We start from the raw sequence: 25,769 nt of genomic DNA, 5'->3' as shown, positions 1-25,769 counted from the left end.
GAAGCTCGTGTTCTACATGTTCCCTCGAGTTCTCAGTTTGCGGACATATTACCAAAGGGTTGCGGTCACAAGTGTTCACTGATTTCAGGTCCAACCTGAACATCCTTCTACACGGAGTTCCGACTGAGGGGGTGTTAGAACTTGTACATCGTACCGTCTGTTGTAACTGTATTTTCTATGTAGACCGATCCTATTATTCAGGATCTCATCGCCCTTGGCCGGCGTGCTCTCTGGTATAACCTGTAGTACTATGTTACAGAATTAGATCAAGAACGAATTGCTACTACATATACATCAGATGACCACACAATAATTATATTTACCTTTTCTCTCTTACCATGTGACCATTTTGCACACACGTAAATTAAGGCTACATCATTTTTGTAAACAAAAAAGAAAAGGCATACTTCTCTGATTTTATTGACGAAATGACCAAGCAATCATCGCATAAAGAGTGGCTGCACGCAGCGTGAGTAGAGAATAGTGATAGTGAGAAACTAAAGGGGACAAGGCATGCAAAGGGAATCACACAAGCATCAACTTTATTATGATACGAGAGACTAATCTATCTGGATATATGGACTGGTCGGAGAGTTGCAATCGATCAGTGACGTCACTTGGGCATAAATAATGGATGCATCCATCGATGGAACAAGAGGAAAGACAAATTTAGGGCCAAAAAGTGGTGGTTGAGTAGTGCAAGTTAACGCATGTTTAGTACTACCCAGTGCATCATTATGCTTTTCTTCGTTGTTGCTTAGTAGTGGTGGTAGTACATGCGTACTGTCAGCTGTGTCGTTGCATATGTGCCGGCCAGCCAGGATAATTGATTTGTTAATTCATTTAGTCGTCAAATTGAAACTAAGATACGGTAGTCAAACTCACCATTCAACAAGTTTGACAGATAGACTGACTGGGTCATTTCCATGTACGGAGAGGCGACTGGCCACTCCAGCTACACTAGAGTTAATTACTCCTTCCCATCCATATTACTCATCACTGCTTTGGTACAATTTTATACTACTAAGCAGTGACAAGTAAGTAATATGGATTGCAGGGAGTATAACTTTTCTCTTGAGTAAGCCAAGGTTACAAGCACAAAGAAGTCGCCAACAATTAAATCAACTACTTTGACTAATTAACTAGACACTAAATGAGATGATTAAGTAAACTAAAGCACTACCGCGGCTAAAGTTTATTTAATGCAATTAAAGACATGGATAATCCTCTTGCAGGAAAAAAAAGACATGGATAATCCAACAACCCTAGTTACCAAGTAATTAGCATTTGTAGAGAAAGTATGAAGAAAACTTTGGGTGTGTGCAAAGGTCTAGCTACATATCAACATTGTACATACAATGGTGTTAATATTAGCAATGCTACACGGGATAATTACTGAGTTGGAAGAGAGAAAATAGAAAAACAATAGGTTTGTCTTCTCTTATAGCTAAGATGACATTTGTTATTTCTCTATTTTGATTTTATTTATTTCAGAATTTTAGGAGCATGCAAACATCAGTCATCGAAGATAATACTTGTATAGCATGTATTTTCTCTTCTCTAGATGACATGTATTGCATAAGAAAAGATTGTCTTATCAACAATTGTAGATGCCCTTCAGATGATTTTTTATCTATCTATGATGGTGAGCCTGTAGTGGCACTCTGTCAACTTGGATGGCTTAGAACAACTCTAGCAGGCCCCGTATCCGGCCGGCCCGCAAAATGTGTTTGCAGTCCGCAGAAAAACGCCTTTGCGGGCTGGCGCGGACGGCCGCAGTTGCAAACCCCGCATAACGGACCCGTAAAAAACGATATTCGCAATATGCTTTTTTACGGGTCGGCTTTGTGGGGTCTGATCTGATGCAGCTCCTCCCGGCCCGGAAAACCTAAATTTGCACCTTAATTTGATCTAGCAGAATGCATTTCTTTGCTTTTTCAACAACATTGGATACATAAGACATCACCAAATCTTTGCTAGAATAGCAAGACCGAAGAAAACAAGAACCACAAGTATGCATTGTAGAATATTTCCAACTTCCATAACTGCTCCCACAAGTTGGACTAATATCTTCTCCATGCATTCATTGTTTATCTGCGGATTCTTGATTTTGCATTCTTCTTTCTTCATCTTTGGTTCGAAAGAAGTAGACGTTGCTTCCCCTCTAGTTGCACATGCAGCCGCATCATTGCCTTTGATTCTACTAAGGAGTGCACCGACATCTATTAAGTTTCTTTCTGTCAATAAATCAATGTATTGGCCTTCCAAAAACCAAAATGAGCATCCATCTTCCTACACAAAAGAATGAGCATGTTCGAAATGAGCTACCGCAATTGAACCAAAGAATGAGCTATCAAAATGAGCTACTGCAATTGCACGTACCCCGTCATTTTCGCATTTGAAGAACACCCATCCGGGGTGCTTCGGCATGCCCGAAGTTAGCCGCAGCACTGTCAACGTGCAGTCGTCACACTGTATGAGCGGCATCGGCGAGCCACAGAGCCGTTGCGCGAGCGCCGAGCCCGGTGGACGGCCGGATGAATCCATGCCCGCAAACCGTCGGCGGCGGCGGGAGGACGAACCCGTACCTGCATGCGGCGATGCGCCCTTGCCGGGGTTGCGGGGGAGGCTCCCCGACCACTCCATCGCTTGGCGCAGCCACCAGCGGCCGGAAAAGCCAAATCCGGCGACCCGCGATGAAGTGCCGCAGATCTGCAAATCCGGCGGCCCACCGACGCAGGGGGGAGAGGGGAGGCGGCCTTTCGGCGTGCTCCTGCCGGCTGCTTTCGCCAGAATCTTGGGCGGCAGCCCGGCGGCGGCGCGAGGGGGAGAGGGAAGGTGGTTGATGGGGAAAGCGCGGGCTAAAATGTCCCCCATCAACCTCTTCTGCTTATATGCAGGCACCGCAGCGGCGAGGGGGAAACCCGCGTATTCACGGGTTGGGGCCGAGATTTTGCCGCGCCCCTTAAAAAAATTTGCGGGCCGGGGCGGGATGCGGGGTCTAATCGGGCAGCTTTTCCCGCCCCGACCCGCATTTTTGCGGTTATTTTGTGGGTCGGGGCGGGATGCGGGGTCTGCTAGAGTTGCTCTTAATAGTGGTATGTGATAAACGAATATCGCATAGGGCTCAAGCCGCATGCTAGACCCTTATCACATATGGCTCGTTAGTCTTAATCATATCGGGTTTTCCATAAAACAGAAGGATGCCTACCGACTGTTGTACATGATATCAGCAACCTAGAAGGTCGATCATTAGATGTTTTGTATTGACATTTTGTTTTCAAAATGGAGGCAAAAAGATTTTTTACATTTATTATAATTAAGCATAAAGTAGTTTCTCAGTTAATTTACAGAAAAATGGCTGAAAACCGTTACAAACTTGGCTATGAAATGCAATCAAACAACAACCCTACAAGACAAGGGACTACTCCCAACCCATGAAACCACACAACAACAAATACAGACCGACAAACGCTCCCAACACGCTACTCTGCAAAATTCTGACGCATGGGTTTCACAAACCCAAATGGATGTAAGTTGAGAGACAGGAAACAAGCAAGAACAGAACAATCACAAGATACATAGTCCATTCGTAGCAGAACACAAGACAATTTCTCACATGGCAATCACATATGTTCTCATTCGATCACTAGTAAATGAGAGCAGTATCCGCATTACATTTTCAATGTTTATATTTATAAGTACATCATGACACTATTTACATGTAAATTACCACTGGGTGTGAACTAAGCTTTAGTTTAGATGATTAGCTTCCCTATGGTGGAACCAACCTACTCGGTTCAAGTCCTAAACTCGGCACAGGTGCTCGCATATTTTTTGAATTTATTTCATGTTGTCCTGCGCTATTCTTTCAATGGGTATGGTGTGCTCGTCAACTACGAGGTGTTTGTGGTGACTTCGTCAATCTCAAGATCTATCAGCTCGATCCCTCGAAGGTGCTCATAGGGATAGGGAGTGTGTGCCCGTGTTCATAGGGTGAGCGTGCGTGGATGTATGTGAGCATCTGCGTTTGTACCGTGTTTCTCCAAACATAAATTATTACTGAGCATATAATCATATTTCATTTTTTACTGGAGCATTAACATATGTTAACTGGGGACGAGGCCAGGAAGCTTGCCCTTCCTTTTCAAACAAAACGAACATATGTTAGCTCGTGATAGATAAATGAACCTAACATAGAGTAGTACATAAGTTTCTTTATTTCTTTCGACCGGAGAGTCTGACTACATTATATGTAGATTATATGATCTACAAAAGTAAGAAATTATTAAAAAAAGATTGGGCAATTATTAGGCAAACTGAGACCGAATCCAAATTAAAGGTTGATAATGCATGTTCCAAACATTAGTCATGTTTCTCATTACCTAGCAGCTGAAAGTATTGTGTAAATAAAACACATTACAATTAGGTTATGTTTGCATCCACTGGAGTTGAAAGAAATCTATCGTTATGAATATGTCTGCTGAAACTTTTAAAACATTAAGTATTGATATCTTCAATTAATTAGATGAATTTATATCATAAAAGTCTGGGATTTTACAATATACTAAACCAGATAGTATTAGCTAGTGGTAAACAGACAAAAGCACTGTAAACTAACTAGGTAGAGGAAGTGTATCTCACATCAAACATGCTATTCATCTCCCAGCTAGCTATGCTCAAGTACTACTCATGTGGTACATGTACATATAAACGCAAACAACAAAAACACAGCGGCCATCTTCCTACATCTTAACTTGGCAAGCACTACTGCTAGTTCGGCTACTAGCTATAGCTAGCTAGCCATCTAGTACTGGTACCAACCAACAAGTGCAGAGCTCGATCAAACCAACCCATGGCATGAACTCCACCGCAACCGCGATCCATCTACCTAGCAGATGGCTGCCAACTACTACTGGGGTATGTGGGGCGCCGCCACTACCAGTAGTACAGCTGCTCCCTGCCCGGCGCCGGCGTCAGCAGCTGAGCCGTCTTGGGAGGAGCAGGCGTTCGCGCGGGACGCCGCGGGCCACCTTGGTGCCGGCTGCGTGTGGCCGCCGCGCTCCTACACCTGCACCTTCTGCCGCCGAGAGTTCCGGTCTGCTCAGGCGCTCGGCGGCCACATGAACGTGCACCGCCGCGACCGAGCTCGTCTCCGGCAGTGCGCCTCCCCGCCAGACCATCAAGCACAGCCCCAGCCCACAAGCCCTCATGATCATCATGAGCACCTTCAGCCAGGGATGCAGTATAGGGCGGCAGTGCGCCCTAAATCTCCACAGGATCAGCAGGCCAGCATGATAGGCCCCTCTACTACCTCTCCTTCCTATATATCCAGCATCATCAAAGAGAGCAGGAACAAGGTGTTCATCTCCATGCCTGCTGAGGAAGCCTCGGAAAGCGGCGATGAGGGGGAAAGGAGGAAGCGCAGGCGTGTCGTCGATCAGCCTCCAGCGGTGGCGCTGCCGTTCTTCCTGCGGCGTTCACCAGCATCAAGTGAAAGAGAGGGAATGCAAGGAGCTGACGACGGTGATACAAAGGTACCCAAAGCAGCCCCAAGCCCTAGCCCTCTCCTTCTTGGAGTAGGCCGGCAAGAAGTGGATCTAGAGCTTAGGCTTGGGACTAGCTAGCTGCTGCTCCCAAAGTTGCATGATTTAATCTTCTAATTTTGCACTTCCAACTCGATCGTGTGCGTGGGTGTTCATGCTTCAGTTCTTCTTTTCCCCCTCGGCCTCTATTTCCTTTGTGCTTAATTCTTTTTGATTGCCCTTAGTCAATTTATCCGAATCCAAAGGCTTGTTTCTCTACATATGTGTGTATATATGTATGTCGATCGAACTCTGCAAAAGCTCAAATCAAATCATGTTACAATTTGTACCTCCTATCAAGTGTTTAATTTGATTATGCTCGGATTACTTGGAGAGTTTCTTCTATGATTCCCATGTTTGATATCTCAGGTGATTTGCTTAATTGGGCAGTCTTATCAATACATGTGATTTTGTCAATTCTCAATGTTGATTTCTTGGAGAAGTTTGTGCTTCCATGGATCATTCGTAGTTGTAACCTAGTGCATGATGTTTGATCAGGAAACAAAGAGCTGTTAGAGATTTTTGTGTACAAAATGTGAAGCAGAAACTCAACTTAATTGACAAAACATCAAATCGTTGTTCCAAACTAATTATCTGTTAACGTTTCTTCAACAAATTATTTTTCAAAAAAATATTCTTCAAACGATATAGGCAATAAATAGCCTTGTCTGCGAAAGAGGACATATATAGCTATATATTTCACTACCAATCTACCATGTATAGTTCATAAATTAAGATCTTAGCTAATCTATGTGATCATATTCCACAGCGCTAGAACCAAATCTCTAATATTCATTTCATGTTTGCCTCGTGATGCCTCACCTATAGTCTGCCATGCATTGGAGTTTTCCTCGTCAACCATGAACAAGGTTGCTTCTTCTTTCAAGTCAGGTCACAAGCAGACAGTAGATAGGGCAAAGTGATGATCTAATCTTGTCTTGTACACACACTCCTATATATGTAGGGTACAAGCATTGCAGAAAAGAGAGAGAATATGTCTCTCGTATATTATACTAGCATGTCAAGATTAGGTTGATAAACAGGAAGTGATTATTTACTACTAGGCCAATTAGCACATAATAATTATTATTATTCCATAACAAATATATGCAGTGCTTGCATGTAAGGAATAATGGTGTGAAATGAGGAAATGTACCTATGGGTAAAAATTAAAGCATAAGTGGTGAAGTGCACATGTTAAAGCAAAGACCAAGCGGGCGGTGTAGATGCTGACATGCAGATATACTAATACTACACCCACTCGCAATATATGCCACTGCTGACACATATTCCGGCCCGGAGGTAGCATGTACAGGAACTATAATAAGAAGCAGCACATGCAAATCAGCATATGCAAGGCCGATGGAATAATTCAAGCATGCACGTCCCGCTGTGAATCTGCAACCTGCTAGCGCTGAGTACCCATATGTACAATTGCACAGTGCAGCAGTACAGATATACTTCTATCTGCACATGCTCACTTACAGCGTCTAGCTGCTAGCTTCCCGCCCGGCAGAGTATTGTTTTATGTGTGTCATTCCTTCCTTGTTTCATTATTGGTTAGGTAAAACCCTAGTGCATGGGGAGCTAATTAACTAATTGCTGCTAGTCAATCAATGCATAATGCTATGCATACCTCTAGCTGCCACCATTAGAAGAGAATCATTCGTTTTGTTCAGTTAATCTGATTCCTTGTGTAACTAGTTAGCTTATACTCCCTCCGTCCGGAAATACTTGTCATCAAAATGGATAAAAGAAGATGTATCTAGACGTATTTTAGTTCTAGATACATCCTTTTTCATCCATTTTGATGACAAGTATTTTCGGACGGAGGTAGAATTGAGTATATAGATGATGCTATGCACATCAAATAATTTCTTATCAAGAGGTGGTAATTAGTATATGCACGTGCCTACATGTACTGCTATGAATCTGCACCTACATGTACAATTCTACAGTAAAGCAGTACCAATGAACTTCAATATTTATGAACTAAGTTATACTATGTAGCACATACTGATACAGCCAGCCGGCCACACGTCTCTAGCTAGCTCTCCTGCCAGCAGAACAGTATCGTCTTTTATGTCTAGTACATGTGCAGTGTCCTTCCTCTCCTCTTTCATTATTAGTTAGGTAAAGACCTAATGCATGGGTAGCTAATTAACCAATTACCGCTAATCCATGCACAATGCTACATGCCCACATTTATTTGACTTTAGGAGACAGGCACTCCTTTTGTTCTCTTGATTTAATTCCTAGTGTAAGTAACCAGGATGCTTCTGTCCTTGCCTTACAATTCCATGACTGGTGAGCTGGGTAATTTGAGTATATAAGTGCTATACAAGTATACATTACATGGTCAAGAAGCCCACGATTTAAAAAAATATCTTCCAAAGTGACACGCAATATATATACCTACACTTCCCTGGAATAAACTGTGCTGTGCGAAATTTATGCTAACTGAAAGACTTGACAGACACTTGAAAATTATTTGGATTGGAAACCAAAAAAAAGTGCAACGAAGAAATAGAAGTAGTCTGAACTTTTTATTCAGATAACCCAAAGCATTGAGGGGAGAAATGCACCCATCTCTCCAGTGATAAAACACGCAAGGATATGCCTCATTTGTCCGCTCTGCAGCTCTACTGGCACATAAAGCAATGCACGTCATAGAAATTCTTACCAACAGATGACTAGTAATTAGTAGGTGCACGTACCTTGGAATGTAGTAGTGTGTAGGTTAGAATAGGAGCATTGTAATAACCAGAATGTCAACACGACTAAGTGAGCATTGTAATATATCAGAGTATTGATGGATATATTTACCTAACAACTTTTTCCAAAAGAAACTGAAACCGAAAGCAACACATGAACAATAGACGGGAATCCCCTCCTCATTATCTTGTTAGATCCAGTTCAAGTTAACTGGAGGCTCAGACCACTGACCCAGTTGAAAAAAAAAACTAAAATACTGCATGTTCCAAAACGCTGAAACAGGATTTGAATTAACAAGATAAATCTGATATAAGATTATACGGAATTAACAGGACCAATGGAAAACTGTTTTTGCTTCAAGATATGCCCAGCCGATATAACCAGATCATCAGCAACTCATGGCTGGACCACATGCCTAGTTGCTGTGATAATGTCTTTTAATTTCCTCAGCAATTCATCTTCTCCTTGTTCCTTGAGGGGCATAATTTGCAAAGAAGAAGACAGAACCCAAACCTTCAGGCCCAACATTCTAAGGAAATCTGGATCACGGTCGTAATCCTGACAGAGAAATAGGGAGAAGAACACACGGAATAAGCAGTCAAATGGATTATCCCAAAAAATTGTACGCAGGGAATTCTAAGATGGCAATACCTTCTCAGTAACTAAGACTACGGTCTGTTTGTTATGTTGATCGACAAGCTGCCTCACTCTTTCTTGAATTAATTCTAGGTCCTATAGTAGGTAAACAAGGAGAGAAAACCAATCACCATGCAATGAATGACAAAGAGAAGCTAGTATTAAGAAAATATATATTACAAATGCAGTATTGCAACAGCTAGACTACTGTTTCAGCCAAAAATGGGAGCAATTTCTTGCTTCACTTTCAGAAATAGTACATATTACAGTCCCATTGCCAAGCCAGGTAACATGTACAGCTGGACATGCGTATGTCATTCTGGAAGTACATGTAACTTGATTTGATTTGCTGATGTGGAGCTCCTAACTAGCAGCGACCACGGAAAGAACATGAAGAGAGGTAGCAGACACTTACATAATCATTGAAGAAATGATGATCACTGAAATCCAACCTATCAACATTAAGTGGACCAATCTACAGCAACCAATAAGTAAAGGATTATTTGCATGATTTCCTAGTAGCAGGATAGCACACTATTACAGTATGGGTGTGACTCCATTATAGTAAAAGCATCAAAGATTAGTCAGAGCAAACGATTGAAATACATCAGGCAAGTTGGAACCCTAGTGCCTCCACACCACCACCACCTTTCTTGCCCCCTCCCCTCGCATCACCGGAGGGCGCGTCTTGCTGCAGTACACACTCAGAGCCGGTCCTGAGATTTCAGGGGCCCGGGGGAAACTAGAATCCGGGGCCCTTAGTAGACATGATTTTTTTTACCGCCAAAAAATAGGTGCATCCAAAATCAATATGCATACAAAGAAATTTACACATATTACCTTGAAATTTTCTTCTAAAATTCAAGATGCAACTAATATAGTATCAATATCAATCTCATCTAACAATTTCTTCTCAGTGCATTAAGTTACCAAGCCATTTAACATTGCAGATCTCAGGTAGTTTTTCAACAATTTCAACTTTCAAAAGCTTCTTTCAGCTGATGCTATACAGTCAGTCATAGTAAATAAAATCCGATAGGCAATAGAAATATTAGGATAACAATCTGCTTCTCTGACAAACTCAAAAATCCACATCGCAGACATTGGTCTATTGAGCAAAGTCAAGTGCATAACACTTAACTCAAAAATTAGATCATTTAACCCGACATTAGATGAATCATCTGGAGAGAAATAACTTGCAAATTTAGCGCAATTGTCTTTTAGTTCATAACAGTCCACTAACTTCGAGGCCGTTGAATTCATTAAAAATCCAAATATACTTTTTGAATGATTGGAGTTCTTTAAATCTGTTATTCAATGAATTGGTTGCCACATCAACCATAACCAAACAATATTTAACTTCAAAAGCCTTCTCGGCTAGCAAGATTGCTTCATCGCAGTCACTTTCATCAAATTGCCACTTCCTAGGAGCACGATGTTTTACTGGAAATTATAGCTCTACACCCATTTAGATGTGATTTCTTTGGCAATGATCAGCTTTGCTTGAGTTAAGTGAAGATAGTGGTACCAAACCCAAGGCTAGGGTCATTTGGAATGACATTCTATTTGTTGTAAATATAGTGAGCAGGAAGTTGCAATCAATATCCATGTGCATTGAGTCTGCCTTAACACAAATAGAAGGTATGAGGAATTACTTTGGCACTTACAGAAATGAAGGGTTTGCTTCTGGTGTGATCATTGCCAAAGAAATCGCATCTAAAACGGGTGTAGAGTCATCATTTCTAGTAAAGCGCCATGCTCCAAGGAAGAGGCAATTTGATTAAACTGACTGCGATGAAGCAATCTTGCAAGCTCAGAAGGCTTTTGAAGTTTTTTTTTTGTTATGGTTGATGTGGCAACCAATTCATTGAAAAGCATATTTGAAGAACTCTAATGATTCAAAAATATATTTGGATTTTTAATGAGTTCAACGGCCTTGAAGTTATTGGACCGTTATGAACTAAAAGATAGTTGCACTAAGCTTGCAAGTCTATCTCTTCAAATGGTTCATCTGATTCTGAGTTAAATGATCTAATTTATGAGTTAAGTGTTATGCAGTTGAATTTGCCCAATAGACCAATGCCTGCTATGGAGAGTTTTGAGTTTGCCAGAAGCAGATTGTTATCCTAATATTTTATTACCTATTACTCCCTCCGTCCCATAATATAAGAACGTTTTTGACACTAGTAGTGTCAAAAACGTTCTTATATTATGGGACAGAGGGAGTAGATTTTACTTACAATGACTGTGGGCATCAGCTGAAAGAAGCTTCTCAAAGTTGAAAGTGTTGAAATAATACCTGAGATCTGCAATGTCACAAGAGAGGTTAAATGGCTTGGCAACTTTATGCAATGAGAAGAAATTGTTGGATGAGATTGATATTGATACTATCGTTAGTGATTTTGCATCACAGAATGTAGAAAAACTGAAGGTAATATGTATACATTATTTGATATGCATATGATTTTGGATGCACTTATTTTTTGGGGTCAAAAATTATATCTACATGCGTTGATTGTAATTTAGACGTTTATACTAAGGGCCCCGCATTCTAGATTCGCCCCAGCCCCCTGAAATCTCAGGACCAGCCCTGGTGGGTCCAATTGGTCCCTTGTGGCTGGTCGCACGAGGGTTGATCTGTTGTGCACGCGTCTTGGTTCCCGTCCGACGACACCCTGCGGTATGTAATTGGCATCCTTTGCCGAGCTCTAGCCTAGGGTTGATGTTGTGTGCTCCGGCATTATCACAACAGACCTGGGTGTCCTTGCTGTGGTCTGGGTCGCCTAATGCACAGGCCCCTGGGCCTCAGGCCAGCTCCTTGGGTTGGCGCCATGGTCAGCCCTTGTTGGTCCTAATGTGCTGTGTGTGGTGGCCTCTGTTGGCAGGGTGGCAGATGAACTAGGTTTCCAGGCTAGCATAATTGCGGGTAATGTTAGGTTTTTGAGGAAGTGCCTTTGCGGGATTACAACCTTTGGCATGAGCGGTGGTCGTGCGGCTCCGGACGAAAGCCCGGCCCGACCTTGTCAGTGCCTGCAAAGGCGGCGCCTTGTGACAACGTTTCCTCCTTAGTGGCATTGTCGAGGAGCCCCAATTTATCCCCACCTTTTGTAGTCTAGGCCTCCGGGTGAAAACCTAGATCCGACTTTGCCGAGCTGAATCAGACCATGGCAGTGTCATCGATGTTGTTACCTCCCTGGAGGCGTTGTTCTTGGAGGCTGACCCTCAATTGGCGCGTGGGTTGACGGCACATGCATTGGCACTTGATACTAGTGTCGGCATCGTGCCAGCACGGGTAACTTGGGTGGCATGAGAAGTGGTATGCTGAGGATCCGGTGATGTGGCGCTTTGGTGGCACAGAGGCACTTGGGCGTATGTTTTGACTGGCAGGGGGTGTGGCGAGGTGTGGTGGTACAGCATTCTGGGCGCCAGTGGCAGTTCCCAGGCGAGTCCAGCGGTCTGCAGCGCCATTGACTCTATCCAAAGCGAGAGCAGCCCAGTTCTGCCCTCTTTTACAGAGAATCGGACTCTCTCTTCTCATCTCATCTCGGGGTCCTGGTGGGTTACGGCGTTCTGTGTGCTTGTGTGGCCGACTAGTGGGCATGTAGGCCAGAGGTAGTTTGGTGGCATTGGTTGTAACGTGTCTAACAACCTTTGGTCATGGTCCTGTCTAGGTCTTGAGTTGTCGGTTGTTTAGCATATTTCCAGGCTTGTATATACTTTCTTTCTATCAATGCATCGAGACGCAAGCTTTGCGTTTTGACAGATTTTTTTTTTTAATATATCGGCTACAGATGTGGGGTGACTTGACTATGTATTGTTTATTTGGCTGACCACCTTAGTCTTATGATACAGTGTGAGGTAGGCAGCTAAGCATGAATGAAGGAAAACATACAGGAACATCTTAAGGCTTTACATGAAAACTTAATAAAGTTATCTGTAAATCCAGTTTTGAGTTGGTGTGATACACATAGGAAACATTAATTAGGTCTGATGATATATAAGCAGCAAAACATAGCGGCAATGAACCTCTATAAACACTTACACTGTCTTCTCAAAATGAGTAGGATTACAACAGGCAGCATTCCATTTCAAGATAAGACACACCAAGCTAAAAGGGTCTAGACAAAGGAAGTGTGAGGGAAAAAAGTACCTCTCTGACTGTATGTATGAAAGCATCTGGGCAGCCAATCGCAGAAACACATAGCACAATCATGCCATCCAACACATTAAGAGATAGTCTCTGTAATGGTTGATGAACCTCAAAAATATGTGATGGGGCCAATTTACTAAAGAACACTGAACATGTTGTGCCACTATCCTGGACTGTACGTGCAATTGTTTCCAGCTGTGCTTCACAAGCCTGTGTAATAGCAAATGGTAGTTCAGAGAACAACCTATGAGATTATTCATGTGCTTGAGGTAAAAGAGATACCAACATCTCTCATTTCTTGCAGTGTGGAATTCACTAATGGTTAAGCCCCACCTTTTCCGGATGCAATTTCAGTTCACAATGAGGGAAACTAAGAAAGCACCTTGGATTATTTTAATTCTAAATTCTAAATACTTAGAATCACATGCTTGCTATAAATACATTTTTATGTGACAGCTTAAATTTGTGCTGGCTTACTTCAACATCACACTTTCAGTGCCTCATGTCAAGAACAATATCAGCCGCTAAACATTTAATACTCAAACAGGAAACACAAATAAGTTACAAGAAAGTCTGAGTTACTGAGACTATCGTTTACCAGATCCGCATGATGAATAACCACTATATCAGCTCGAGTAAGTGCGCTCAACGGTTCCCTCATGGGTCCTCGTGGAATGAAATGGGTATTTCCCCAAGGTGTCAACCCATTGACCATCACAATCTCCACATCTCGAAGCAGGCTCCGGTGCTGCCTACAAGAAACGACAGACAGAACCGAGAATACATACATGAGAACATGTGTTTCCTGAAGGAACAGCTATGCTTGACCATTATTAGTTTAAAAGATGCCACTGTGTTAGCTATTTTCCAAGTAAGATTCCATGGTACTGATGTATTGATCCATATAAGTTGTCTATACAAGAAAAGAAAAACAAATACTTGATACCTGCATTCCGTCGTCCAGTATAGCGACTCCAATTTTCGCACTTTTACCGCTTGCCACCCGGTTGCACGCTAACTTCTCCCGGCAGAAGGCATCACAAGGATCGACATGGCCATACTTTTGCAACATGGAAGAACCCACAGCAGCCCGGTTTGCGCCAACACCAATCTTGGTGGAAGTATCAGCAAGGCGCCTCCGAAGCATCTTAGATTCATCGCCACCCGCATAACCCTACAGCACCGAATTTTATGACTGATTTGTTCAAAGGCAGCATCACGAGAAATATCTACTACCCCTATAAAAGGAAGAGAGGGGGCAGATCCAAACAATCACACCCATCCATCATCAAAATCTAACGGCCCATAATCCTTCTGTGTTTAACACTGCAAACCAGGCATTAAGCCACCACAATCCATCTATGGCTAACCTGCCCGCCGTTCCAAAAAAAAAAAAACCGCTACCGGCACGACAGCACGACCTCTCGCCCCTCCTCTACCGACCGTCGTTTCTCTCGCAGCCGGCACACAGCCGTTAGCCGCGGGAGCTGCTCCGCCGCGCCCTTCACCGCCTCTCCCGCGGCCGCGCCCTTCGCTGCAGGTCGCCGCAGGTCTCCACGGGAGCCGCCGCAGGAGCCGCTCCGCCGCGCCCTTCGCCGCCTCCCGTAGCCGAGGACGAGGCGAGGATCTCGGAGAGCAACGTGATGGTGGGGATCCAATGCGAGGACGCAAGAGGGTGCTTGTCAGGCTGCTCGCCAAGGTCGAGGAGCTACACCTAATCATCACGCACGCCAATGTCATCCCGTTCCCGGCTTCCACTGTTATCATAACCTTCATGGCAAAGGTAAGTTCGTTTAGTTAATTTACTCTCAGTTGCGCATTCGTATTACAGTTTACAAGCTTCTTAAAGAGGAGATTTTGTTATGCTGTGACATCTCTTATGGCTACGGCTGTGAAGTTACTGTATGTTTTGCTTGTTTTTTCTTTCAGTAGACTGTATTGAGTGATATGGTTACAGAAGCAAAGTGTGTTTTCCTTACATTAAACAAATAGTTGTTGTTCAAGTGTTAATGCAAGTGTCATACTCACCTGTCGAGATCGACAACTGAACTGAAATCTTTATTTGTTATGTTGTCAGGTGGATGAGGGCTTCAATGTCTTGGCCTGTCGTGCGCGGTCCTAGCCAGATGGTCACCACCGCAGTCGGTATCATTCATCATCGTGCTTGACGGAACTGCTCGCCACCGAGTCAGGTGCACCACAAGTACGAACGCGCCGCCATCTACTCACTCCTCCCTCGCTGTAGGTCGGCAGATGGTGAGGAACGTCCATCCCATGGTGAGTTTCATTTTCCTTTAGACGATTTGCCTCAGTAAGTTTGGGCTTTCTACGGTGGACTACATTCTGGTGGACTACATTGTACTGAAGGTGGATTTGTATTATCGTAGATCCATGACTTCCAATTATTCCGCTGCCACACCGATGTATGCTTTAGATTATTATAATGCAAATCCCTCCACCCCCACCTCCTCAGTTCGGAACATTGTTCCTACAATAGTGAAGATGAAAAACAATTGATCTTTTTGAGTAAAAAGCAAATTTTATCCTTGCTGAACCGCAGGTTGCAAGTTTCATCATCCCACGATTATAAACAAACTGGTCGAGACTTGATGGCCAGGTTATTTAGACTGACCTACTGAACCAGGAACCAAGATTGCTGTGTTTCAACAATTGAGAAAATATCACATATGCAAAACCAGCTACCGACCAGATTGTTAGATCCTGGTGGTGTAAATAAGAACGAAAGCTTCTGAAGAGATCAGTGCACTATCTCTTATGCAATGCTACTGCAATTGATTACTTTCCAATCTCTGGTCAGATCTACAGAGCTTAGCAATATCTCTCTTCTTAAATTTACCAGGGTAGGATGTAGTTTCTTTTCATCTAATAAGGTGCATCAGGCTCATTGCTGAATAGTTTCTCTCAAATAATTTCTTTTTCAGCACATTTTGCATCAACTGCTAACTTTGAATCTTTGCTTCTTTAATCAGATCATGTCTAAATCATTAGATGGCATTTCCTGTTGTAGAGGCTTTCACACACATGCATGCCTAGATTGTACTTTCATTATATACGTGCTTATCTACTACCCTGTCAGCACAAGATGTTCCCACAACTCATGACATCAACAACACTCAGGTTTCTAAGTTCCTATGATATTCTTTGTAGATTTATTCTGCTCATATTTATTGGGAACACTAGGAGGCATTGCAATATCATGGTAGCAAGGACAATTACTAGCTAGCTGAACTGAGCTAATATATTTATTGTGTTGGTGGCTATGAGATGATCTTGCTGAGACTGCAAATTGCATGTGTTAAGCCTATTATTGGCACTAGATTAAGCATAGTTGGAAGGAATAACCATTGTTTTAGTGCTGAAAATGTGTCACTGACAAAGACTATTGCCTCGGATGCATAGCTTAATCATTGTAAATATTTTGGTGATGTATTCAAAACAACGTTTTCTGCACGTCCAATATTGACGGGTTAATCCCAGTCTCCCAATGGTTTATTTGCAAGACATGCCGCATTTTCAGCAAGCTTGAATCAAACTTGCTGGTGCCAGTTCTGCCCTTAAAACATACACGCCCCTTCTATATTTCACATGCATGGGTTTCTTTAAAAGTGTACATGTGGTGTGAGGGAGGAGGTCCTCAGTGTGCCATGCCCTACTTTGTCCCCTCTTTACTAGGTTCAGGGCTAGGTATTGTGGAATTTGAGATCTTGCACTAAGCCCTCAAACTCTCTAGCAAGATTATGTTTACATTATTCGTAGGTACTAAAAAGTATTCGGTACAAATGCTGGGTGCCTCGATGGTGGTATTGAATCAAGAGATAAATTTTCAAATGAGAAAGGTGTGGTAACTTTTTAATTGAAATGTTCATGTTACCCTGTATGGTTTGGAAACAAGTCGATAGAGTGCATTTTTTCAGTGTAGGATTGTTTGGAAACGAACGGTTCTCTTTTGAATTTTGCAGTTTTTATGACGAATTGTTCAATGTTGTTAATGTGCAATAGAAGCATTTTCAAGATTGCAAGAAATAACACTCTGGAATTGGAAAAAAATTGTGCTATGCAATTTTTAATCAAACAAGCTATTCTACTTCCTTTCTACAAATAGATAAGCATAGATCATTTTCAAGTAAGAGAATTATAATAGCGCAAGCTCTAGATGGCTGCTTATAATTCAAAATACTCTTCATTGTCTTGATAAAGTAGTTCACTTGCAGGATGTGGGGTTAAGGTTGGAATGGATAAACCTGGGTGGTTATTGCCAAGCATTTGAAGAAAATGGAGCCAATGGAGTGTCTTGAAAGCATCTCCATATTTACAACTGAACAGATTTGTTGTCATATGAAACAGAGAGATTGTACCACACTTTGTAAAATGTCGTCGAGGCACATTACATGTTCTTTCTTACTACTTATTTTACCACATATCAAAAGGTTTCGTTATTGCTGCTACCCTAAGAATTGTGTCATCATTCCTTCATAATTGCAGTTTTTCATCCTTTGGGAATTTAGGATGCAAGGGATGGTATTTCATCAAAGATGATTTTTGGCTTGAACGCAGAGGTACGAAATAGCCTCTGAACATCATGTTATCTTCTTTTGACCAATTACTCGAACCAGAGAATTGAATATTACGTTCTTGTCTTCTTCCAGGCTAGCAATAATAGGACTTTGTTCAATGTGTCTTATGTACTTGATAGTGTTGACAAGAGCAAGCTTAAGGCAACCATCACGGGCGGTACAAAGTGATGCTCGCGGTGCTTGCTGCAGGACATAATTATTGTGTCGGCAGTGTCTCTGTATTTCTTCCTCTTCTGATACATCATACATTTTAGATTTCTTGCTCAAATCTGTTTCACCGCAGCTACTAAATTTTAAGATTCTTTCTGCACTGAAGTACAGGTTGAATTTTTTTACAAACTTGGTGATCTCTATATCTCTCTTGCTTGGACTTGTGTATATTACTAACGTATCTGCTCTTTCAGGTATGTCCGAAGCTCTATTGAAATATGCTCTTTCACAAATTTATCTGAACCCACATATTTGGGCACATTCAAGTTACGAAGTACAAACAGAACTTTATTTGTTTCTAATACAGTATTTTGAGACTGATGGGAAACTATTACCAATACTCTGTGGACTCCCTAAGATCATTGGCATTGTATGCCTTCTAAGCCTTTACTATATCTGTAGAGAGGCCACATATAGAAGAAATTCGCGATATCCGTTTTCTCCTATTGAGTCTTGCAGAAATGAGCCTAAAGTAAGTACTACTTCATTCGGAGATACTTTTTGGTGTCTACACTCCAGAACGCTGTGTTTTTCTCTCCATCTGAACTTCTGGATCATTTTCTTATTATAATGTTCAATGCTGCTATATACGCAAGTCTGAAAATATTTTCCTTGCGTTATGCTGATAAATTTATTCTTTAGTATATTTTCTCTTGGGATTAATCTGTATTACGACAAACTTCTGTTGTCGGTTGAAGGTTTCCTGACATGATAAGAGTTCGTGTGTCCTTTTCTAAGAAAATGCAAGATGTTTCATGTATTGACAATATACTTTACATGGTTATCTGTGCTCTTTCACATAATTCACATCTATCATCATTCTTGGAGCAAGTAAATGCTGTTGGTGTTTGTTGGACCCAAGTCATTTAGTACTTATGTTTAGTGTGCTTTACTAACTGATAGTCTCTGCAATGTAAAGCTACTCTGGGTCAAATTCCACATTCCACTTCTACAGAGAGCTTGAGATTTAGTCACCCGTTTAGTCAGTGATATGTCATTTTTGTGCACTCTGATCTTTTTAATCCGAGGTGCACCTGTAGACATTAATAAAGCAAAAAGGTCTACGATACCATATGAAAGACATTTTCATGAATTCTGCAGAGATATGTCTTCTTTACATTTTTATGAATTCTCACTACATAATATGCAAGTGTACCATCACCCAGAGGACGTTTCCCCTCTGTGTTCTAATACTACATGTGTTGTCATACTACAGGTATCATAAGAAGTTTGAGAATACTTGATGGTGTTGTCCTATGTATGCTTTGTAGGCTGGAAGAAACTTCACCCATATGTGATGACTCATGAATAATTTATCATATTTGTACAATGGTTTGGATATACTGCAGATGTTTACTTGAACAAGTATGTTATCTGCCTTTATTGTCACATAGTTGTTCTAACAATACTCACAAGACAAATTCTGTGGAACATGTTCTAACAATATCTTCAGCTAGCAACTCTGTTCCAGCGAATGTTATCAGTTCCTACACAAAGAGATGGATTTTGAAGGCTCTGTACTGAGAATCTAACTAGAATTTAGTATAACATGGAAGTTATGAACAAGCGAATAATGTGTTTTAACAAAGTACTCCCTCCGTTCCAAAATAGATGACCCAACTTTGTACTAACTTTATACAAAGTTGGGTCATCTATTTTGGAACGGAGGGAGTATGAAATAGCGCGAAGAACAGTTGACAATCGTCCCTTCTAGATGAAAACATGTTACGACAAATGATAATTTACCCCTGAAATATTTGTGCGCATTATTATTTGTAAAACAGCCTATTCTTGGTGCATTAATCGGATACGTGCGTCTGCACGTGCAATTTTACTAGTAAATGAAGTATTGGAAATGAACTAGGCGAAAGTTGTGAAACGTTAGTTTAGGACTGATGAAGAGTCCCTCGTTTATACTGAAATTTTTGTTTGCGTAACTAAATGGTTGAATGAGAAACAATATAAATGTGAAGAAGTACAAGCAAGCAAGCAGCATTGGGAAGAGTTTACCCTTGTTAGGATGAGTGGCGAGACGCCCATGGCGTGAAACCTGCGGGCCAGGAAGTCGACCATGGGTGTCTTTCCGTTGCCGCCCCAGGTGAGGTTCCCTACGCTGATGACGGGGACCGGTAGGGTCCGTCGCGAGCGTAGCGGAGAGGAGGAGAGGATGACGGGGAGGCGGAGGAGGGCGGAGGCAGCGGAGGCAGCGGAGAGGAGAGGGAGGAGGAGTGCGCGGTGGAGGAAGGGGAGGTTAGGAACGGCGGCGTCCGGGGTGGCGGCGAGGCGGGCCAGGAGCTGCCGCGCCTTCTCCGTCGCCATCGGAGTCCCCGGGGTGGTCGCCGCCGCCTGTCGCCGGGTGACGAAGTGTTGGGCTGGGCCTTTTTCCCAAGCACACCGATAAATGCCACACGTGTGCTGTATCGGGTGATTGTGCCGCACGCCTCGTGTGGCATGGAGAAGAACCCGCCTGCATGACCGCGTCCGGGCGTGCGCAGCCACAACCCGCACGTCTGATGTGTGGCAAAATCGCCCACACGTCCGGGCCAAACGACCGCGCTGCCCGCATGACCCAGCACGCCAGCCGTCCCGGGCTCCTTCCGATCCCCAGTCCGCCCTGCCGCCATTGTCTCGCACCTCTCGATCCCCTACCTCCGTCGCCTTCCTTCTCTGGTTGCCATGGCAACCAGAGCAGATCCCTAGCGCCTTCCCACCGCTAACCACCCATCCCACCCCCTCCCACCCCAACCCCGCCCTCCCAAGACGACGAGCTAAAACAGGTGGATCTCCGATCTCCTTCTGTTTCTCGACCTTCTTTTGTCCAGAAATCTGAAATTGCAAATTTGCCCACGAAGATGGCGATTGGATCCACGCTATCAGGGCAAACACCCCACGAATTTGTGTGTCTTTGCATTTGCCCACCAACATACGCCAGATCTGCCATATACTATGCTAGACTTGTGCCAAGCTTCTGGGTTGGCTTGATGCGAGTAGTTGGTAATGAAGCGTGCGTAGGAATCACTATAAATAGGGAGAGAAAGGAGGAATTTGGCATGGGGAGGGAGGAAAAATAATTGCCACTTGTATCTAACGTCAGTTGCCATCTATCGTTGCCCGTAGTTGCCACCATGTTATCTTATTGCTTGCCATCCTATTTTATTTTCTGTTGCCATCGCTTCAAAATGATAGATGGCATCCAGAATTCAGAAAAGAGAATGGATGTGCATGTCCTACTTGCCATGAGGTGTTGGTTGCCTACGCAAGAAATGTTATGAGATTGCCGTGTTATCTTCTACGTGCAAACAGCAAGAACGCTTTTTGCGGATTGTTGATGTGTTCTTGTTCATGCAGTGACTAAAAGCACAGTGGCAGAAAAGAAAAAGCAGAAGAATGAATCACGAAGATGGCACTGATCCTTGGCTTTTTCAAAGGCTGGAAACGCCACCTTGGGATGCAGCAGAGTACAATCAACTCATTTCTTCAGGGCCATTGCTGCCACTACTAGAGCACTACGCGGGCATCGGTATGATGCATGATAAACAAAGAAGAAACAGTTGCCATTGACGATGAAGATGTCATCCTACTTATGTCCTACAATCTATTTTTAGCAGGTTCTTATGACCAAACCACAATCAGGGGGGCAGCATGGCAAATTTCGTTACAGGGCGCTAACGCTGACAAATGTAGGGGCAACCAACTTCAGCTAGCTAATGTGGCAAATCAAGGTAACGCATACGAAAAAGAAACTTACTGTTGTGGACATGAAATTAAACTTGCAAGGATGGCAAAAGACTCACGAGTTATATCGGAAAAAATGTAGGACCTTCATGCAGCACGTGGCATCAGGCGGCAACCATGTACCTGCCATCAACGTCGTACATAGGTGAGTGCATGAAAGTGAAGTTGTGGACAGTGAGTTAGGAGAAAGGAACATATATGACAGCTGAAGTTGCCATGCCTGGACAGCTGAAGTTGCCATGGCTGGACAAACTGCAGTTGCAATGCCTGGACAACTGCAGTTGCCATGTATAATCAAATGTGACTGCAATGTCTAAACAACCACTACATGTGCCATGTTGAACAAACTACAGTTGCCATGCAATGACCAACTGCTACCATGATCGCAGGTTGTTACGGTGGAACCACATCGGCAAACGTCTCATGGCAAGCTTCACAGTTGCAGGAAAGCGCTATTGCAGATAGAGCACATCAAATTGGAATGACAGACCACACAAGATCGACACATGCGGCACAACAAGGTAAAAAAAGTGAAAACAGAAAACAGTACTGCATTTGCTTTTGTGGGGAATAGCATGTGAAGAAAAGTAGATTTGTAACGGTGGTGGTGGAAAAAACAAACAAAAAATGCTACCAAGTGGTCGTGTGCAAAGAGTCGTATATTGTCTTCGGGATTTGCCAATTGCTATAAGAGTGTGTGCAACATTCATGATTGTTCACATTTGCGTATTGGGCTCAAGCCTAGAGTACAAGTTTTGATGCTAGAGTATACTGGTTGCCATGTGTTTGGCAACAGTAGTTGCCATGTATGTTGGACTATATCTGCCATTGCTATATGCTGCAAGTTCTGATGCTGAAAGACGTTGGTTGCCATGTGTTGGCAACAGTAGTTGCCATGTGTGTTGGACTATATCTGCCATTGCTATATGCTACAAGTTCTGATGCTAAAAGACGCTGGTTGCCATGTGTTGGCAACGGTAGTTGCCATGTGGTTGGACTGTAGCTGCCATTACTGGAGAATTACAGTTGCCATGCATGGCCATATGCAGATTCACGGCTTGCTGTGTGAATGATGTCATGCAAAATCACATGCAGTTGATGTACTCCGTTACGATAAACATGACATTCAAGCAAAATCTTACGCTCGTACCTGATTTTTTATTGCAATACCTTCAACTACAATTAACAGCGGTGTACCTGATTTTTTATTGCAATACCTTCAACTACAATTAACAGCGGTGCGGGGACATCTACTGCGAGGAGCTCTGAGTGCACGGAAGACGCGTTCCACCAGCCAGCCAACACTCATGCCACAAACAATGCCGAGTCAGTGTCGGAAATGGCAATCGTGCCAGCAATACCGACAAGCACACCTGTGCACACCAGCACAAGCAACACTCAAGCAGATGAAACAGCCACCGATACTGAAGTGAATGATGAAACCGATGATGAAGCACAAGGGGATGAAGATGGTGGGCAATCAGAAATCATGGTACCCTAGCCACCGTATCTTGGGTAGAGATTTGATTCGTTTGAAGATGCAAAGGAATTCTACCAGACATATGCAAAGTTCCATGGGTTTGCGGTCAACACCGAATACCATAGGAAAAATTAAAAAACTAACGAGTACAGCAGAGGTGAGATGAGGTGCTACAAGGCACGAAGAAACAAGAAGGGCAAAGGTGATGCGCTTGTCGTTCCGGAACGAAAGAGAGGTATCATTGTCAAGACGGAATGCCCTGTCCGGTGTAAGATGAACGTAGATGGAGCACAGTGGGTGGTCACTGAATATTTTGACAAGCACAACCACGAGCTAATAAAGAAGTTTGACATGGTAAAATTTCTGACCGCCCACAGAGGATTCACCCCCCTCGAGAAGAAATTCACAAAGCTACTACATGATTGTAACGTCGGTCCATCAAGAATGGTGCAGATACTCTCCCTCATCCACAGCAAAAAGGGGTCTCTGAGTAGCATGCCCTACATACCAGCAGACGTCACAAACCTAAAGGCAAAGTACCGTAGAGAAAGCAAGTTGGCTGACATAGAAGCCACGATAGCCTACTTCGATGAGAAAGCGAAAGAAGATCAAGATTTTTTCTACAGGATAAGATTGGACGATGAGGACCGTGTCAGGAACATGTATTGGGTGGATGGTGCTGCAAGAAGAGCCTACAAACATTTCCGAGACTGCATTTCATTCGACGCGACATATCTCACTAATATGTACAAGATGCCATGCGCTCCATTCATAGGAATAAATAACCACAATCAGTCATTGCAGTTCGGATGCGGGCTCGTTCGGAACGAAGACACGGATGGGTACACTTGGTTGTTCAAGACCTTCTTGGAGTGCATGGGTGGACTTGCTCCGATGAACATAATAACATACCAGGATTTTAGCATGCGTGCAGGCATAGAGGAGGTCTTTCCGTTGGCAGTGCACAGGCACTGCAGGTGGCACATTATAAAGAAGGCTGAGGATACGCTAGGACCGTTCTTTGCTGACCGTCCAGAGCTGCACAAGGCATTTGAGCTGTGCGTGGACCACAGCTTGACGGTGGAGGAGTTTGAAAGGAGCTGGATGGCTATGATTGAAACATACCAAGTCCAAGACCACGAGACGCTTGCTAGCTTGTGGGAGAAGCGAATGTACTGGGTGCCGGCCTACTTCTGCAGTGCTTCTTCCCGTTTCTGCAGACTACACAGCGTAGTGAGGGGTTCAATGCTGTTTTGAAGCGGTACGTGAGCCGTGGCAACTCGTTGCTACAGTTTGCCAAACAGTACACCGCTTTGCAACAAAAAAATACTGGGATCCGAGCTACAGCAAGAAGCAAACACCGCGCTAACTTTCACTAACCATGACTGATCAACTACATTTGCCATGTTTTCAGACATCAAGGACGCATTCAAAACACCATGCTGGTACTACCAACCCACAAGCGCATAATAATACTGAAAACACATAAATGTATCTGTTGTCACACCTAAGTAGGTTCACATCCACACATATATTACAAACTATTCAAATGTCACTCACACGCCACCACTGTATACTAGGCTACGGGGAGATGCAGTCATAGCATATTACACGGACATAGTTTTGAAAAAACAAGGTAATACCTTACATTCCTCGGCAACAGAATGTAAGGTAGGCGTCCGGTGTGGAGACCACGTGATCACTTGTACTTCTTGGCGGCTTTCTTCACAGCTTCCTCTATGAACTCACGTGCGTTGGACCGCGTGTTGAAATCTTCATTCATCAACCAGTTCCATGTGTAAATTTTGCGAAGCTCGACGACCATTGTAGCTGTGACGACAGGAACCCGTTGACCTTCCCACTTTGTAAGGTATTCCAACGTGTGGAAGCCGCAGTCGTGCCTAAACAAGAAAAGAGTCAGGTTAACTCACAAGAATGGAGAGAAAAATCGTAAACTTCAATTCAGAGGTGACAAAAAAGGGTAAGCATTGGTTTAGAGGATGTCACGACCGGATTTTTGGGATATAAATTCCCAGAAAAACGGCCTGTGTGCTCACCAGCCCCAGGATTACTGTTAGCTGATGAGGTACCAACTTGATACAAGAATTCCAAGCAAGGGACAAAAATATGTAGTACAAGACCATTTAGGCCTGGGAGTACAACACTTGGTTTCTAATGGTTGAGGGCGGAAGCGGTTGGAAACATCTGCGTCTATGGGACTCCATTTCCCACAAGAACAGCTGACCAGGATAACTCCTATCTTCGCGAGGCTGCACACGTCAACAGCGTAGGCTCCGAGGGTGTCACCGCGATGCATACCTCCACGCAAGGCAATCTGGCCAAGACAATAGCCAGGGACAAGCCAGTGAGTACGTTTGAATGTACTCGCAAACATTAAGAACACGGGTATAATATATCCAACATACTCCAGATTTAATAGACGATCATACATCCGTCACGAAAATATACGAGAAACCATGATGCACACATATGGATAAAAATATACCAAAATGAAATACTGGGTGCCAAACGAGTGTCTGAATGACTCCTCGAGCGGAAAATGCAGAATAGTAATGCTGGTGCCAAACGAGTGTCTGAATGACTCCTCGAGCGGAAAATGCAGAATAGTAAACGAGTGTCTGAATGACTCCTCGAGCGGACAA

At 43.3% G+C, this 25,769-nt stretch overlaps 2 protein-coding genes and 1 long non-coding RNA gene across 7 annotated transcripts; 2 read left to right on the top strand and 1 right to left on the bottom strand.

Annotated features, from left to right (window-relative positions):
• Window positions 1–8,454: 8,454 nt before the first annotated feature.
• On the bottom strand, window positions 8,455–20,313 carry LOC109778758 (probable tetraacyldisaccharide 4'-kinase, mitochondrial). 4 transcript variants are annotated; one of them, XR_012202613.1, is made up of 9 exons: window positions 19,902–20,313; window positions 14,033–14,260; window positions 13,685–13,834; window positions 13,087–13,296; window positions 9,777–11,242; window positions 9,543–9,693; window positions 9,352–9,411; window positions 8,952–9,032; window positions 8,718–8,858 (listed from the first exon to the last, which is right to left on the bottom strand). XR_012202613.1 is itself a non-coding variant. In XM_020337333.4 (7 exons), the coding sequence occupies exons 1-7, from the start codon at window positions 20,208–20,210 to the stop codon at window positions 8,697–8,699; spliced, it is 1,200 nt and encodes a 399-aa protein (XP_020192922.1). In that variant the 5' UTR covers window positions 20,211–20,307; the 3' UTR covers window positions 8,455–8,696. The 4 variants fall into 4 exon arrangements, 1 of the variants encoding a protein (XP_020192922.1); XR_006670066.2 differs by having other exon boundaries at window positions 9,543–11,242; XR_006670065.2 differs by lacking the exon at window positions 9,543–9,693 and having other exon boundaries at window positions 8,725–8,858.
• A 313-nt stretch (window positions 20,314–20,626) lies between these two features.
• On the top strand, window positions 20,627–22,465 carry LOC120974009 (uncharacterized). Of its 2 annotated transcripts, none has more exons than XR_006671058.2 (5): window positions 20,627–20,668; window positions 21,240–21,411; window positions 21,500–21,613; window positions 21,709–21,771; window positions 22,016–22,465. It is a non-coding gene; the product is annotated as an uncharacterized lncRNA (long non-coding RNA). The 2 variants fall into 2 exon arrangements; XR_006671059.2 differs by having other exon boundaries at window positions 21,497–21,613.
• A 914-nt stretch (window positions 22,466–23,379) lies between these two features.
• Window positions 23,380–24,363, top strand: LOC109778755 (protein FAR1-RELATED SEQUENCE 5-like). Its single transcript, XM_020337331.1, has one exon. The coding sequence runs from the start codon at window positions 23,380–23,382 to the stop codon at window positions 24,361–24,363; it is 984 nt and encodes a 327-aa protein (XP_020192920.1).
• The last annotated feature ends 1,406 nt before the right edge of the window (window positions 24,364–25,769 follow it).

Source organism: Aegilops tauschii, chromosome 2, assembly GCF_002575655.3.
Source record: "Aegilops tauschii subsp. strangulata cultivar AL8/78 chromosome 2, Aet v6.0, whole genome shotgun sequence".
In the NCBI taxonomy this organism is placed as follows: domain Eukaryota; kingdom Viridiplantae; phylum Streptophyta; class Magnoliopsida; order Poales; family Poaceae; genus Aegilops; species Aegilops tauschii.
Note: the sequence above shows the minus strand (reverse complement) of the source record. Positions and strands in the feature narration are given on the sequence as shown.

Coding starts and splice junctions, on each gene's coding strand:
- LOC109778758 (XM_020337333.4), bottom strand. CDS start 20,210: ATGGCGACGGAGAAGGCGCGGCAGCTCCTGGCCCGCCTCGCCGCCACC. Junction 9,412..13,086: donor TCATACATACAGTCAGAGAG/GTACTTTTTTCC, acceptor TGGTTGCTGTAG/ATTGGTCCACTTAATGTTGA. Junction 9,033..9,351: donor ATCATTTCTTCAATGATTAT/GTAAGTGTCTGC, acceptor TACCTACTATAG/GACCTAGAATTAATTCAAGA.
- LOC109778755 (XM_020337331.1), top strand. CDS start 23,380: ATGAACGTAGATGGAGCACAGTGGGTGGTCACTGAATATTTTGACAAG.